At 39.5% G+C, this 14,779-nt stretch overlaps 1 protein-coding gene across 2 annotated transcripts in view; it reads right to left on the bottom strand.

The window, feature by feature from the left end:
* CUL4B (cullin 4B) overlaps positions 1-8,198 on the bottom strand; it is a 30,171-nt gene extending 21,973 nt beyond the window's left edge. The window contains exons 1-3 of one of the 2 annotated variants that reach the window (XM_065914803.1): positions 8,082-8,198; positions 6,793-7,332; positions 4,607-4,722 (exon numbers count right to left, since the gene is read on the bottom strand). In XM_065914803.1, the coding sequence (XP_065770875.1) occupies positions 4,607-4,722; positions 6,793-7,332; positions 8,082-8,109 (684 nt within the window). In that variant the 5' untranslated portion in view covers positions 8,110-8,198. The remainder of the gene's footprint in view (positions 1-4,606; positions 4,723-6,792; positions 7,333-8,081) is intronic. The other variant, XM_065914804.1, reaches the window with a different exon arrangement.
* Between the last annotated feature and the right edge of the window lie 6,581 nt (positions 8,199-14,779).

The following is a 14,779-nucleotide window of genomic DNA, read 5'->3' as shown; positions in this document are numbered from 1 at the left end:
AATGACTACTTAAGAAACCCCATTTTACAATGGGAAATAAACTATACTTGGATGGATGTACTATTTCTTTCTAGTATTGTGGCCATCCACTAGATTAATACATCACTACTTGATTCATTTACAATCACTAATTGGCTCGTTATTTAATATTTATTTCACAAGCAGCAAACCAAACAAGAGTTCCCATTATTAATGAATTATTTTCATCAGATCTGAAGTAGGAACTAATCTTCAAAGATAAGAACTAGACATTTATATTAAGAATAAATGTAACACTTTCATACAGAAATAACCAGCCAGCTCCAAAAGAGGCAGGTGATATAAAAACACTACACAGGGGCTGCCCTGGTGGCTCAGTGGTAAAGAATCTGCCTGCCAATGCAGGAGACACAGCTTCCATCCCTGATTCAGGAATATTCCACATGCCATGGAGCAACTAAGCCGATGCGCCACAACTTTTGAGCATGTCCTCCACAAGAGAAGCCGCCTTAGTGAGAAGCCTGAGCATTCCAACTAGAGAAGCCCCCGCTCGCCACAAGAGAAACTTCTGCACTGCAATGAAGACCCAGAACAGTCAAAAATAAATAAATAAAATTATAAAAAAAACCCCAACAACACTACGCAGCTACTCACACAAGGCTGAGAACATGAGGAAAATAATAATCCCATTACTTAAACTATTACTTAGTAAAAGTCACACACTAAAACCAAGATTTCAACTATTAAGATACCACATGTAAAAATAAGACACATTCTTGAGAAGTGCAGAGGGACACTGTTCCTAGACAGTTCTCTTTCTCTATTATTTTTCAGTTTGGCTAATGATGGTTTCTTTTTTTTTTTATTAGTTGGAGGCTAATTACTTTACAATACTGTAGTGGTTTTTGTCATACATTGACATGAATCAGTCATGGATCTGATGCACCTTTGGAATGTAATCTATTTACGAGCCAGCTGTTCTGGCCTAGTGTGGATTTAGAATTTAAAAATATGTGTGGCTTTAGAGCTGTATAATAAAATGTAATCTCAAAATAAAGATATCTTTTTTAAAAGACTCAAATACTACTTATTATCATTATTATCATCGATGACACAGACATATAGCAGGCTGGGTAGTTAAGTACTTTTTCGCAGTATTTATTTATAACCACGCCATACAGGTAGTGTTAGTCTCCCTGTTTTGCAAATGAGAAAACCAAGGCTTAGAGAAGTAACAGATCCAAAGTTATCATGAGTTGCAGATCTCTAATCTAAGGCAGGCTGATCAACTCAAAAGTCAGTGCATTTAACCATACTCCTATCTGTTGTCAATCAAAATTAAACTAGCAGAGACTTCCCAGGTGATCCAGTGGCTAAGACTCCGTGTTTCCAATGCAGAGGGCCCAAATTTAATCCCTGGTCAGGGAATTATATCTCATATGCTGCAACTAAGAGTTCACATGCCACAATGAAGAATAAATAAATATTAAAAAACAAACAGACAAACAAAAATATCTAAACCAAAACAACACGAACCACTGCCTCACTCTTATAGGATTTCAAGGTTGTGGAGGAAAGATAAGTCTCACTTTGAATCACTTTTAAAAGATGACATTTACTTATTGCAAATATACTCAGAACAGCAAGTTCTTTTCTAGAAATTAAAAACTTAAGAGGAAGTATATGCAATCTACACTAGGGAAGACTTCCATGCTAAAGCTTTAAAGCAAAATGGTTTTTCATTCATAGAAAAAAGTTCTGCATAGACATATGCCAAATAAGTATTTACATCAAGGATAGAGAGAGAGGTGGGGAATGAGGAGTTTGTAGAACTTTTGTTTGGTATGCTACATATTTCTACATTGTTTCAATTTTAGGAGAGTACTTTTAAATTACATTTCAACCACTCAAAAATGAAACAACCACTCAAAAATGCAACAAGCACCTGAAATCCAGATGGTATGAAACAATTTAACTTTTTTATCCTCTTTTTTGAACTTGAACATCTCAATATAATCTGAGAACAATCCAAAGGAGCATTTACAAAATTAAGGTAGAAAACAACAAAAGAGCTAGAAACAAATGCTTTTAAATTTATTATAGCAGAAGTAGTAAAGTATTATAAAAATGCTAACAGCAAAAAGTTATAACTGATTTTAGGCTAAAGAAATGCAACTGAACAACACCAGGTAGAAATTCTGAAGCATAAGGAAGGAAAAACACACAAAAATGTGAGCTATGAGCTCCTGAAACATAAAGAGATTTAACAGAAACAATTTATCAGGAAAAGGGACGTCCTTGGCAGTCCAGGGGTTAAGACTCCGTGCTTCCACTGTAGGGGGCGCGGGTTCAATCCCTAGTCAGGAAACTAAGATCCCAAAAACCACACTGCATGGCCAAAAAAAAAAAAAAAAAATTTATCAGGAAAAATAGTTTTTAACCCACAAGCTCCAGAAAAATATTCAAAGCACAGCAAATAGAGTTCATTAACAACTACAATCATCACAAAGATAAAAACAAGTATCGTATATTAAGGCACTTATACAGAACCTAGAAAAACGGTAGTAGTAGAGAATGGACTTACGGACACAGCAGGGGAAGGTGAGGGTGAGAAGAATTGAGAAAGTAGCATTGACATATGTACAGTATCATGCGTAAAATAGATAAGATAGTGGGAAGTTGCTATATAACACAGGGAGCCCTGTCTGGCCTTTTGTGATGACCCAGAGGGGTGGGATGAGCGGAGGGGAGGGACCCTCAAGAGGGAGAGGAATATATATATATATGGATATATAATTATGACTGATTTGTGTTGTACAGCAGAAACCAACATGACCTTGTAAAGCAATTTCCCACCAGTTAAAAAATAAAATTAAAAACTAGAAACTAAATGTTATCAACATGAAATACCTAACACATTACTGAAATTAAAGCTGTATGCCAGCATCTCCAAAGAAACACCATATACATGCATGTATGAACAAAAATTATCTTCTCTGATGACAGAGTTTCTTTCCCCTAAAGTAAGACTATTTGCTTCAAACACTGCACTACAGAGGCATGTGGAGTGCGTGCACTGGACTAAAAATTTGGGTATCTCAGTTTAAGTCCCCTGCTCTGCCAATATGCTCTCCAGTGCAGAGTCCCTTTGAGACTTCATTTCTTCATAGAATGGGGATAACAACTACTACCTTATCTAGTTCACAAAGCATTTCTATAATGCTTAAACGAGATAACCCTACTTTGTAGGCTATCACATATACTGCATGAAGAAAAAACACTGGACCACATAACCGCTTCAAGTCTAACTGCAATTCTACATTTATTATTGTACAACTCAGGATCCACATGTGTAATGTACCAACACAGCCAAATGAGGTGGGCTTATCCTTAGTAATACCTTAGTACTACTACTATTACCTGACACTTGTGTATACCACACAGCATTATTACTATGCAGTGGGCACCATTCTGAGAGTTTGGCATGTGCTGATACATTTTATTTAAATAGCAACAGAAACTGGTGATCTCAATTGACACACTCTAAGTAAAAAAATCATACTGTGGATTATGAAATAACTAGTGATAACATCAACTTATATTTCTATCATAGTGCTTCACGGTATTTTTCACAAACATCTTATTTGAGTCTTATAGGCAACTTGGTGAAATAGATACAGCAGTTCTTCCCCCTGTTTACAGAGAAGGAAACAGAAGCTGAGAGAGGTTTAATACCTTGCCCAAGATCACAGGCTAATACAGCCAAAACTAGACCCCTTTGTCTTGACTCCTGATTCACTATTTGTCCATCACCATACTACTTCCACAACTAAAATGAATAGATGAAAAATACAAATTTTGATAAACTGAACCAACATAATTTCTTACAAGGTACTCATTAATACAAAAACTCAAGCCATTACAGCACTTTTTAAAAATATGAAACTGCTAACACTATAGTGGAAAGTAACTTCTTGAATTGGTTGTGGCAAAAATACAGTAGGGCAAAGTATCTTGGTAACAAGAAGTCTAAATCTGTAACTGTATTTTTAAGTTAAACATTTCAAGGACAGATCAATTTGTTAAGCAAAAGAAACAAATCTGAACCTCAGACCAAGTTGATGAACAACCTGCTGCTTGTTTTGGGGGCTAAGGTGTGTCTTGTAGGCCAAGAGATACGACAAACATAAAGAAGAAGAGAAATAAATGACAAAAGCTTGCCAAGAGGAAAGAGGTAGAATAAAGTATACAGCATTTCTTGAGGCCTTTCCTATAGGTAATACCACTTAGCAAGAAGTATCACAATAGAAAATGTCACCAGAAATTATCTTTGGGATCCAAGCTATAGGTTTCTATTACAGGTAAAACTTACTATACCAAGGTACTCCTAACTGTAAATCCTAATTAGAAGGGTCCAAGATAAGCCCAATTTATACCAATAAGACTGTAGCCATAGTTGATGTCAGAATATATGGTCTGTTTATAAAACAGTGCATGCATTAATCAAGAAATTGGAACTAGAAGGGAACCAAAAATCTACATAAGCACCCATTTCAGAAAGTAAACTCCATATGCACTGCATCTCAATTTATGCTTACCAAATCTGGTTATCCACACCTATACATACCTGATAGAGTTCTTCTAAATTGTACTTAATTGAAGTACTATTCTGGATAGCTTCCACTGCTTCTTTCAGTTTCTGCCATGTTTCATCTGTGTAGTTTTCTGGTAATTTAGGCTTATCTAGATAATATAATAAAAGGTTTGATAATCAGAATAACATGCAAGATATACTAACAAAAGGATCCATAAACTACTAGTATTATTGCTCTTCAAGGGTAAATTGTGATATTTATAATTATCATACCTAATTATTAAAGTAACCATTATATTTAGGCTTAGTAATAAAATTTCAAATGCCAGAACACTGTGCAAGTCATTTTATCTCACCTATTAAAACAGAAGGTGAGAGTTTTTTTCTATTGTTTGAATTGCTTCAAAAGACAAAAATCTGAAAATGACAGATAAAAACTAATCCTGATCCTATTCCATCATGTGTAAAACCTAAGTCAACATGAATTTTGTATCTGAGATTTAAAATACTGAGTGCCTGCTATGTACAAAGTACTTTATAAACATCTTAATCTTCCTAATAATGTCCTAAGGATGGTATTATTATCCTTATTTTGCAACTAAGGAAACTGAGGCTGGAAGACTCATTTACTAAAGTTTGTCCAAGGTCACCACAGATGGTCAATGGAAAAACTGGGATTCTAATTCAGGTCTGTCTGACTCCCATATTTATGTACCATCTACAGAAATGGAGAGAAACATCCTAATTCATGTTTTAATTTAAACTACATTTATGAGCAGAATGAAATATAAAGAAATAAAAACATTCTAATAACTCCAGAACCTATGTAGCACTTTCAGAATAAACAGGAACATCTTAGTCCAGGCTTTAATTTAAACTTCCTTGATCAGCAATTTTTTTTTATTAGAACATCCAGATACCTTAATAATGTGTTTCTATTTTAGGAGGGGGAGAAACAAAAACCCAAACAAAATCTCTGAAACCAGTATACAAATACAATTAGGGTCATAGCTCATGTCTTTAAAAATCCTTGGCTATTAAATTGATATATTTAAAGTAAAACAGTGAACAAACTAGTCAATTACAATTCATATTTACTCAGACAGGTCTACTATTAAATCAGAAAGATTACAACACTTCAGAGCCTGGAGGTGGGAGTGGAGTGACAGGAAAAAGAAAAGGTTAAAAACAAACAACACTATAACCCTCTGCTTGAGACAAAATAGAGCATATTCCTGATTTCTACACTAATGGTGAAAATACAATCATGGGGAATCTAATTTTCTCAATCCTAATATTTAGCCACAAGGCACTGATCTGGTCAATATTACTTTAGTTCATTCATTTTATTTCTGCACTTAATAAACATTTTAGCATTAGTTGCCAGTTAGGGTGTTGAAAAAGTCACGCAGAGAAACCTAAACACACTCAATAGATTAAAAAGTAGCTCAATTACATTATGCAAAATTGCTGATTTTATATTTGCATCAATGCATTCATAATACTCTCAATCACATACCTCAAAGACTTGAACAAATTCTCCTAAAAGCTGCAGGTCAGTACTTTAAAACCCATTTCAGTGATATGATAAAAAAAATAGATAAGCTACTACTAGAGTTACTACTTCTGTGTATACACGGTATTTTTCACTTCCAAACCCTACCTTTGGAAAGAAATGCAGAGATCATAAATACTTTTCTCCACCTACTGCTTCCATGAGTTCCAAGAATGTAGTATTCAACATTATAAATCTACACAAAAGTCTTCTTGGAACATGAAAAGATCACTATTGCTACCTGAATTTCTAGGGACTAAATATTATGGCCTACTGAAGCATAAAAATAAAAATCCCAGCAGTGCCAAGGTTCACTATGCACCTGAAATAAATAAACATTTTTAGAGTACAAATTTCTCACCTGTAAAATCCGGATCAATCATATCGATTGCCAATGTTATGAAGAATAACAGATCAGATACAATAGGCTGAGACAGACCTCAAAATACTGCACAGAAATACCTGGTGTATGCTTCAGCAGAAGGATACTAACCACCCCCGGAAAATGAACCCTCCACCCAAAAAGGACCTCCCTCCTCCTCATTGATTATGCATAAAACATTAGGCCACCTCTATACTGCTTAACATATTAGCATAAATAGAGCACGTGACCACTCAAGTGTCAAATCCTGAGTACGTGATCATGGATTTTGGCCCTGGTTACCTTTAAAGTTCTTGATCACTAACTTCTTAGCTGAGCCAGGCTTGCTGTTAGCAAAGCTAGAGACGGTCGTGGAAGATTTGGCCAGGCCGTTTGCGTGATGCACCGAAGCCACAGTAGAGATTAATATACTCTTATTTTTAAGTTGCTGCTGCTGAGATGTTGCAGCAGTTGGTGAAGATGAGGACGAGGACGAGGAAGATTCCTCAGCCATCTTCGCATCAAACGCTACAAACTCCAGGTTATCTTCAAAACGTAGCTTCTTCTGTATCGGTACGTGGCTGGGAGCAGTCACTGGGACCCCCAGGCACGAGAAGGACGAGGTTGAAGGGGATGCCGAATCCCTGGTTTGTAAAGGAGGAGTGGAAGAGGAGGAATCAAAGTCTTCTCTCTCGTTACTACTGTTACTGCCGCTACTGCTGCTGCTGCTGTTTAACTTTCTCTTCTTGGCAGAGGTGGGCGGAGTGGTGCTGGTGTTACCATCAGTGGCTGATCTGACCTCTTGAGCAGCAGCAGCAGCTGAGGGATTGGGGGAAGAAAAACCTGTTGGAAACATGAAAATAGCGGGGTCAACAGGCAGACGAGCATCAAAATCCTACGTTTATATGCCTGTGTGCGTGTAGGAGAGAAGGTGGCAATGCTAGAGGGGGAAGGGAATAAAGAGAGGAGAAACACAGAGGACGAGAAGGAAAGTGAAGGGGGGGCTCCACCCGGGGAATGGGAGGGTTTGGGAAGGAGGATAGGCTGACACCAGGAGTAGGCAGAACAAGGGGGGAGAGCGAATGAGGAGGCAGACAGGTAAACGGCCGTGCCGTCCCCCTCCCCTGCTTTTCAGTCTCTCTCCCCCCTTTCTGCAGGAGCGACTCAGTAAGTCTGAGAGGCTGCAGCTCCTCCTCCTTTTCTCCCTCTCCCTGGGAGGGGAGATGCAGTGCTTGGGGGGAGGGGGGAGGGGGAGAGAACCGGAGCTTGTTATTGTCAGTAGCACAGGAGGCTAAAGATGGCGCCACTTCCGGTCACGCGGCACCGAGGGAGGAGCGGCGTCAGTCTGCGAAAGGGGGGTGGAGAGAAACACTGCAGGCGCCCGGGGGGCGGGGGAGCTGGCGCGGGGAGGCGGTGGGAAAGGGGCCGCTGAGGCGCCGGAGACGCTCGCGCTCCTGCCCTCGCGCTCGCTCTCCCTACCCCGCCCTCTCCAGCTCCCCTTCCTAGGCGGCACTCTCCTCCCCCGGCCCACCGACAGCTCCCACCCTCTCCTAAAAGGTCCCGCGGGAAGCTTCGCGCCGCAACGCCCTTACCGGAAATGACTGGGCAGACACTTTTCATAGCGCCCAGATCCCGAAGCCCCCAGGTCTGCAGGACTGGGGGGTGGGGGGTAGGGAGAAGGGGGGGCAGAGAAGGGGAAAGGAAGGAGGGGGCGGGCCTTCGAGACACCTTCGGAGCTCCGGATTGGAGCTTCCTGAATGCGAGGCGGGCAGGGAGGGGTGGTGGCGGGAGAAGGAGCGGGAAGGAGTCTGCAGGGGAGGGAAGGTGGTGACGGTGAGGGGCGGGGTGAGCTAGCTGGGAAAATAAGAGGGAGGGAGGGAGTAAAAGGAAAGGAACGGAGAATAGAAACTTTGAAAGAGATAAAGGAATAAGGAGGGGTTGCAAGGCGAGAGGAGTAACTTGAAATGAAGGGAAACAGTCATGCCATTATGCCTGATGCTAGGGAGGATGTCATGATAAGACAGGAAAGGAAAAGAAAAAGCTTAGATACAGAGAAGATAAATTGAGTTTTTCATTCAGTTGAGCTATATACATTGTTTCTCTTTCATGTCAAGGACGCCGCTGACTCAATACTGAGTTTTGATACTTTTCTCAGTAACATAGATGCAAATCCTGTTACCTTCCTACCGGGAGCATTCTCTAAGATGGCTGGCTAGAGTTAAAAGGGTAATGCATTCTAAGATCAAGGAACATGAAGGTAACACGTCCCTCTAGCACAATTCCTAGGGCCAATCCCAGCTCCAGCTCCCATCAGCCGTTAACCCGGTAATTTACAGACTAAACAAAACCACTTCTTTTTACGAAATCCTGGTTCATGTTATTTCTCCAGACGTTTTAAGAAAACAATATCGGTAAAAGTCAATGTTTTCTACCAATATAGTACACAAGCCCAAATTTTAAAACATTAATCCTAAAAACAAACCTTTAAATTTGGGTACATTAACAACAATAAGGCATGTAAATCCCCTGTTGGGAGTTTTTATTTAACCCGAGGGTATTGGAGGAGGGGAGGTAGGAGAACCTGGCAAAGAAAACTAAATTTGACAACCTGTTGCTCTTCCTAACCGCAGAAACATTCAAGGAGCATGCACTGAAACACTGTATGCCAGACACAATACCAGGTCCTGTCATTGAGAAGCAGTGGGAGAAGAGTTTCAAAATTAATTTCTGTAACAGTAGTATAATGTAAAAAGTGCTATGGGAACAGGTGAAAGACATTTGAGAGAAGTCTGGAATGGTTTGAGCTTCATGGAAGAATTGAGGTTGATGCTGGGTCTCAAAGAGGGAGTTGCCAAAAAGACAGGGGAGAGGACTGAAAGGCACCCTGAGCAGTGGAAACAGGGGCAAAGCAGGGAGTTGTGAAACGACCCGGCCTGTTTATGGAAATATGAAAAATGCAGTGAGGCTGAAAAGTAGTATGTCTGGTTGGAAGTAAGAAAGATGAGGCTCAAGGATGCCTGGCAGGTGAAGTAAAAAATTTTGGAGTCTACCCTGTAGGCCAAAGTAGACAGTATGGAGACCAAACTGGGCTTTTAAAAGCAGGGTAGTAAGGGGATTGTGAGGGAATAAAAGCAGTTTGTATTGTATAGTTTGAGATAGACAAATCAGAATCCTAAGAATAAATCAGTTTTCTAATTTTGTTTACACAGTTCCACTTTTTATTTTTTATTGTCTTAAAAAGTCCTTCATTAAAAAGCAAATCCTCCTAGAAGAGGTACCACCTTGGGCCACTATCCAGCTTTGTGCGGTTTGATGAGGACAGGCTGAAAGCCAGGCTCTAATGGAACTTAGGGACCAGGGCCACAAAGAAGAGAGATAAGAGGCCTCAAAGGGGAAAGATGGGCTCCTATTTGTTTTGAATGTGCCATGTTGTTCTTCCTGCCCAATATGAGACATGTAAGCTCTTAAGGCCAGGGAAGGTGTCCCAAAATATTAAACCCTCCCTTTTTGTGTCTCACATTTCACACGGTGCTGAACAACTGTAAATGCAGAGTAAATACTTACTGAATGGAATATTTCATTGAATGAGAATAAAATAACACCATGTCTTCGTAAGGGAAGATTAACTGACCAATTTTCAGGACTTAACAGTAAAGGTCATTCTCATTTATGTAGTTATATTCCTTAGAAGGTTATATGGATGGGCCAACTGATAATAGCCCAAAGTGGTATCCTTTCTAGGAGGATTTGCAGTTTAACCAGGGACCTTTTAAGACCAAAAAAAAAAAAAGTAGGCTATGTTCTAATTCATGTAATTATATTCCTTAGAAGGAATATTAGGGAAGTGCTAGCTATTTAAAAAATTACAAATTCTTAGTGCCAAAGATAAACTTTTGTGCTAATATACAGCATAGTCGAGTCCTGTTAATATTCAACTATGTGGTTGTAATAATAGCTCCCAATCTGACGTGGTTATCTAAGCCCTTCAGTCTTCCGTGTTACATGTTAGCTCTGAAAGCACAGATCCTTGGCTCCTGAGCTCTAGGCTCACTTTGAATGACCCAGTAGCTAACCTACTAGTTAAGTTTTCCGCGAAATATCCTTAAGTGAGATTTAGAGGAAAATATTTTTTCTTTTTGATTAATAAAAATCTTCCTTTTGACATTTTACAACCTTAACTTATTTTGTCCAGGTCGATTCTTACATATTTAGCACATCTTAGTATGAATATGTAATTTATGTAATTTAAAAAATTTAGCATTTACGTTTTGTGGCACAAACCAACTTAGATATTACTGTGTAATGTATGAAGACTAGAACTTTGTGTCTTTTTGGAACTTTGGACCAATTTAAAAGGAAGAAAAACCCACGTTGCTTTGTAAAACATCTTTGACGTCAAGAATCAACTAATTGGGGCTAACCAAAACATACAATCATGTTGCATGTTCAGTCGTGTCCAACTCTTTGTGACTCCAGTGGACTATAGCCCACCAGGTTCCTCTGTCCATGGGACTTCCCAGGCAAGAATACTGGAGTGGGTTGCCATTTCCTTCTCCAGGGGATCTTCCCAACCCAGGACTCAAACCCATGTCTCCTGTGTCGCCTGCACTGGCAGGTGGATTCTTTACCTCTAGCGCCACCTGGGTGTCTACTGAAATGTTTGTCAGCAAATACTAAAGACATTCTCAACAGTAAAATACATTTTTCATGGTTAACTCAATGAAACCACAATAATAAAACTGTGCAATGTAGACACCATACATTTATGGCATTATCAGATTAAACCCAATTGGGCACTGTGCACATATTCCATACACAGAATCTTTCATCTTGTAAGTTCAACTTATACCTTAGAAACATTAGTTAAACTTAATACCCCCAGATGAAGTATTACTAGCCTTCTTTTAATCAAGTAAATAAATAAATCTGTAGCTATTTATAAAGGTAAATATATGCATAAAGGAAGAGATACAAATAAAGACAGGACTATCTAATGTCCATCCCTCTTTCTCTGTAGGCATCTCTCTAAATAGGCAGAGTGTAAGCAGTTTTCCTTTTTTGATCATGGGGATTCCCCAGGGTGCTTGGTTTGGGTTCTTCTCTAGACATCTCTGAGGAGGGGCTTGTCAGTGAATAGTTACTCTTTGAAGCCTTGTTATTCATGGGTGGGATTTTCCTTAAAAAGAGCAGACAGTGCTTGCCCAGAAACATGTTTCTGCAGCAAGCCTTTTTTAAGAATCTGTCCAGAAAAGACAACTTCTGGGGAAAAGGTGGTACATGTACTATATCCATTTTTCTGAAGGACCGTCTTTGAAGGAGAGAAATACAGATGTGTCAAACCAAGCAGTGGTGACATAGTAAAAATTTTATCATAATAAGGGCTTTCTTATGCTATCAGCAGCAAGGGACTGCTGGGGGATGACTGAGGAGGCCAAAGCTTAAGCAATGATGCTCCAACTATACATTGTGTATTCACCCTTTGCCCATCCTGGAACTGCTTTATAAAGCAAGGAACTTAATTACAAATGCTGAATCTATGATGTTCAGTAAAATGTAAATAAATGACACAGATCTCATGTTTTAAAACAAGATCAAAACATAAATAAATAAAAATAAACAAGATCATTTCTGTGTTATATCATTTCTAAAGTTATCTCATCAACTGAAGATTTACTGACTTGGAGTAAATTTATCCCCTTGTTTCAGAAATTTTATGTACTGTCCTACCTGTGAACCATCTGGAAAGTAGATTTAAGGACTAATAGGGCCAGGCAGTTTCCTCTGGGGGTTTGGGAGTGGGGGACAAATCAGTCACAGACTACTTCTTCCTTTGGTGCTGCCAAGCACTTGCTTATTATGGAGTTGAGTCTTTCTACCTCCATCCTACTTTAAGGTTTAATCTTACAATGGCATTCAGCTTTTCCTTCGCTCAAGAGCACGGCCAATTTAGGTTTAAATTGGGTTCCCAAAAAACACCCATGCCCAGATCTGAACATAGTCCTTAGGAAGCATCACTATGAACAAAGTTAGTGGAGTTGATGGAACTCCAGCTGAGCTATTGAAAATCCTAAAAGATGATGCTGTTATAGTGCTGTACTCAATATGCCAGCAAATTTGGAAACCTCAGCAGTGGCCACAGGACTGGAAAAGGTCAGTTTTCATTCAAATCCCAAAGAAACGCAAAGCCAAAGAATATTCAAACTACTGCGCAATTACACTTATCTCACATGCTGGCAAAGTAATGCTCAAAATTCTCCAAGCTAGGCTTTAACAGTATGTGAACCAAGAACTTCCAGATGTTCAAGCTGGATTTAGAAATGGCAGAGGAACCAGAGATCAAATTGCCAACATCTACTGGATCATTGAAAAAGCAAGAAAATTCCAGAAAAACATGTATTTCTGTTTTATTGACTATGTTAAAGCCTTTGACTGTGTGAATCACAATAAACTGTGGAAAATTCTTTTTTTTTTTTTTTAAACTGTGGAAAATTCTTAAAGAGGTGGGCATACCAGATCACCTGACCTGCCACCTGAGAAATCTGTATGAGGTCAAGAAGCAACAGTTAGAACTGGACATGGAACAACAGACTGGTTCCAAATTGGGAAAGGAGTACACTGAGGCTGTATATTGTCACCTTGCTTATTTAAATTATATGCAGTGTACATCATGCGAAATGCCAGGCTGGATGAAGCACAAGCTGGAATCAAGACTACCAGGAGAAACATCAATAACCTCAGATATGTAGATGACAGCACCCTTATGGCAGAAAGCGAAGAAGGACTAAAGGGCCTCTTGATGAAAGAGGAGAGTGAAAACAGCTGGCTTAAAATTCAACATTCAAAAAATGAAGATCATGGCATCCGATCCCATCACTTCATGGCAAATAGATGGGATAAAAATGGAAATAGTGACATACTTTATTTTCTTGGGCTCCAAAATCACTACAGATGGTGACTGCAGCCATGAAATGAAAAGACACTTGCTCCTTGATAGAAAAGCTATGACCAACCTAGATAGCATATTAAAAAGCAGAGACATTCCTTTGCCGACAAAGGTCCGTCTAGTCAAAGCTAAGATTTTTCCAGTAGTCATGTGGTGACTCAGCTGGTAAAGAATCCGCCTGCAATGCGGGAGACCTGAGTTGGGAAGATCCCCTGGAGAAAGGAAAGGCTACCCAGTCCAGTATTCTGACCTGGAGAATTCCATGGACTGTGTAGTCTATGGGGTTGCAAAGAGTCGGAGACGACTGAGTGACTTTCACTTTCACTTTTCATGTTTGGATGTGAGAGTTGGACCATAAAGAAAGCTGAGTGCAGAAGAATTGATGCTTTTGAACTGTGGTGTTGGAGAAGACTCTTGAGAGTCCCTTGAACTGCAAGGAGATCAAACCAGTCAATCCTAAAGGAAATCAATCCTGAATATTCATTGGAAGGACTGCTGCAGAAGCTGAAGCTCCAATACTTTGCCCACCTGATGCGAAGAACTGACTCACTGGAAAAGACCCTGAAGCTGGGAAAGATTGAAGGCAGGAGAAGGGGACCACAGACAATGAGATGGTTGGCTGGCATTGCTGACTCGATGGACATGAGTTTGAGCAAGTTCCAGGAGTTGGTGATGGACAGGGAGGCCTGGTGTGCTGCAGTCCATGAGGTTGCAAAGAGTCGGACACAACTGAGCAACTGGACTGCCTGAACCTAGTCCAATGGAATTAAATCTCAATTATCAGTATTTTAAAGAAGTTCTCTGGGTGATTCTAAATAACTCCAGGATTGAGACCACAGCAGTAGGTGAAGTACCATGGTGATCTGAATAAGGCTGATAACCCTTAGTATTTCTTTTAATGCCTGAAATTTCACAACTATTTATTCATTCCTTTTGATAAAAATAGTCGCCTTCTCTAGGAATCCTTCTTTCAAATGCAAATTAACCAGAGAGACTTAGTTCCTGACCCTTTTAGGTGAATGCTTCTTAGAAACAAAGGATAATACAAAAGTCTTCAGTGCTTGGAGGTAAACAGAACTCTGTGTAGGCCCTGCAGTGTGGGTAGGAGGAAAAGTTACCATCAAGGGAGGAAAGATTTCTGAGAGTACATTTTGCTGACCTCACAGTATTGCCTGGGGCCAACCCTGCTTTGAAAGGACTGCATATTTAGCTTCAAGTAAAAATTAACAGCTTATCTCAGCTGCCAAAATCATGTTAAAAGAAAATTCATCTTTTTAAAATAAGCAAAACAAAGAGCAGACATTGGGAATATGGGTTTGGAGCTATCCATAAATGCCCAACTTCTGA

The sequence above is a fragment of the Muntiacus reevesi genome, chromosome X (assembly GCF_963930625.1).
Source record: "Muntiacus reevesi chromosome X, mMunRee1.1, whole genome shotgun sequence".
In the NCBI taxonomy this organism is placed as follows: Eukaryota; Metazoa; Chordata; class Mammalia; order Artiodactyla; family Cervidae; genus Muntiacus; species Muntiacus reevesi.
This window is presented reverse-complemented; position numbering and strand designations above follow the sequence as displayed.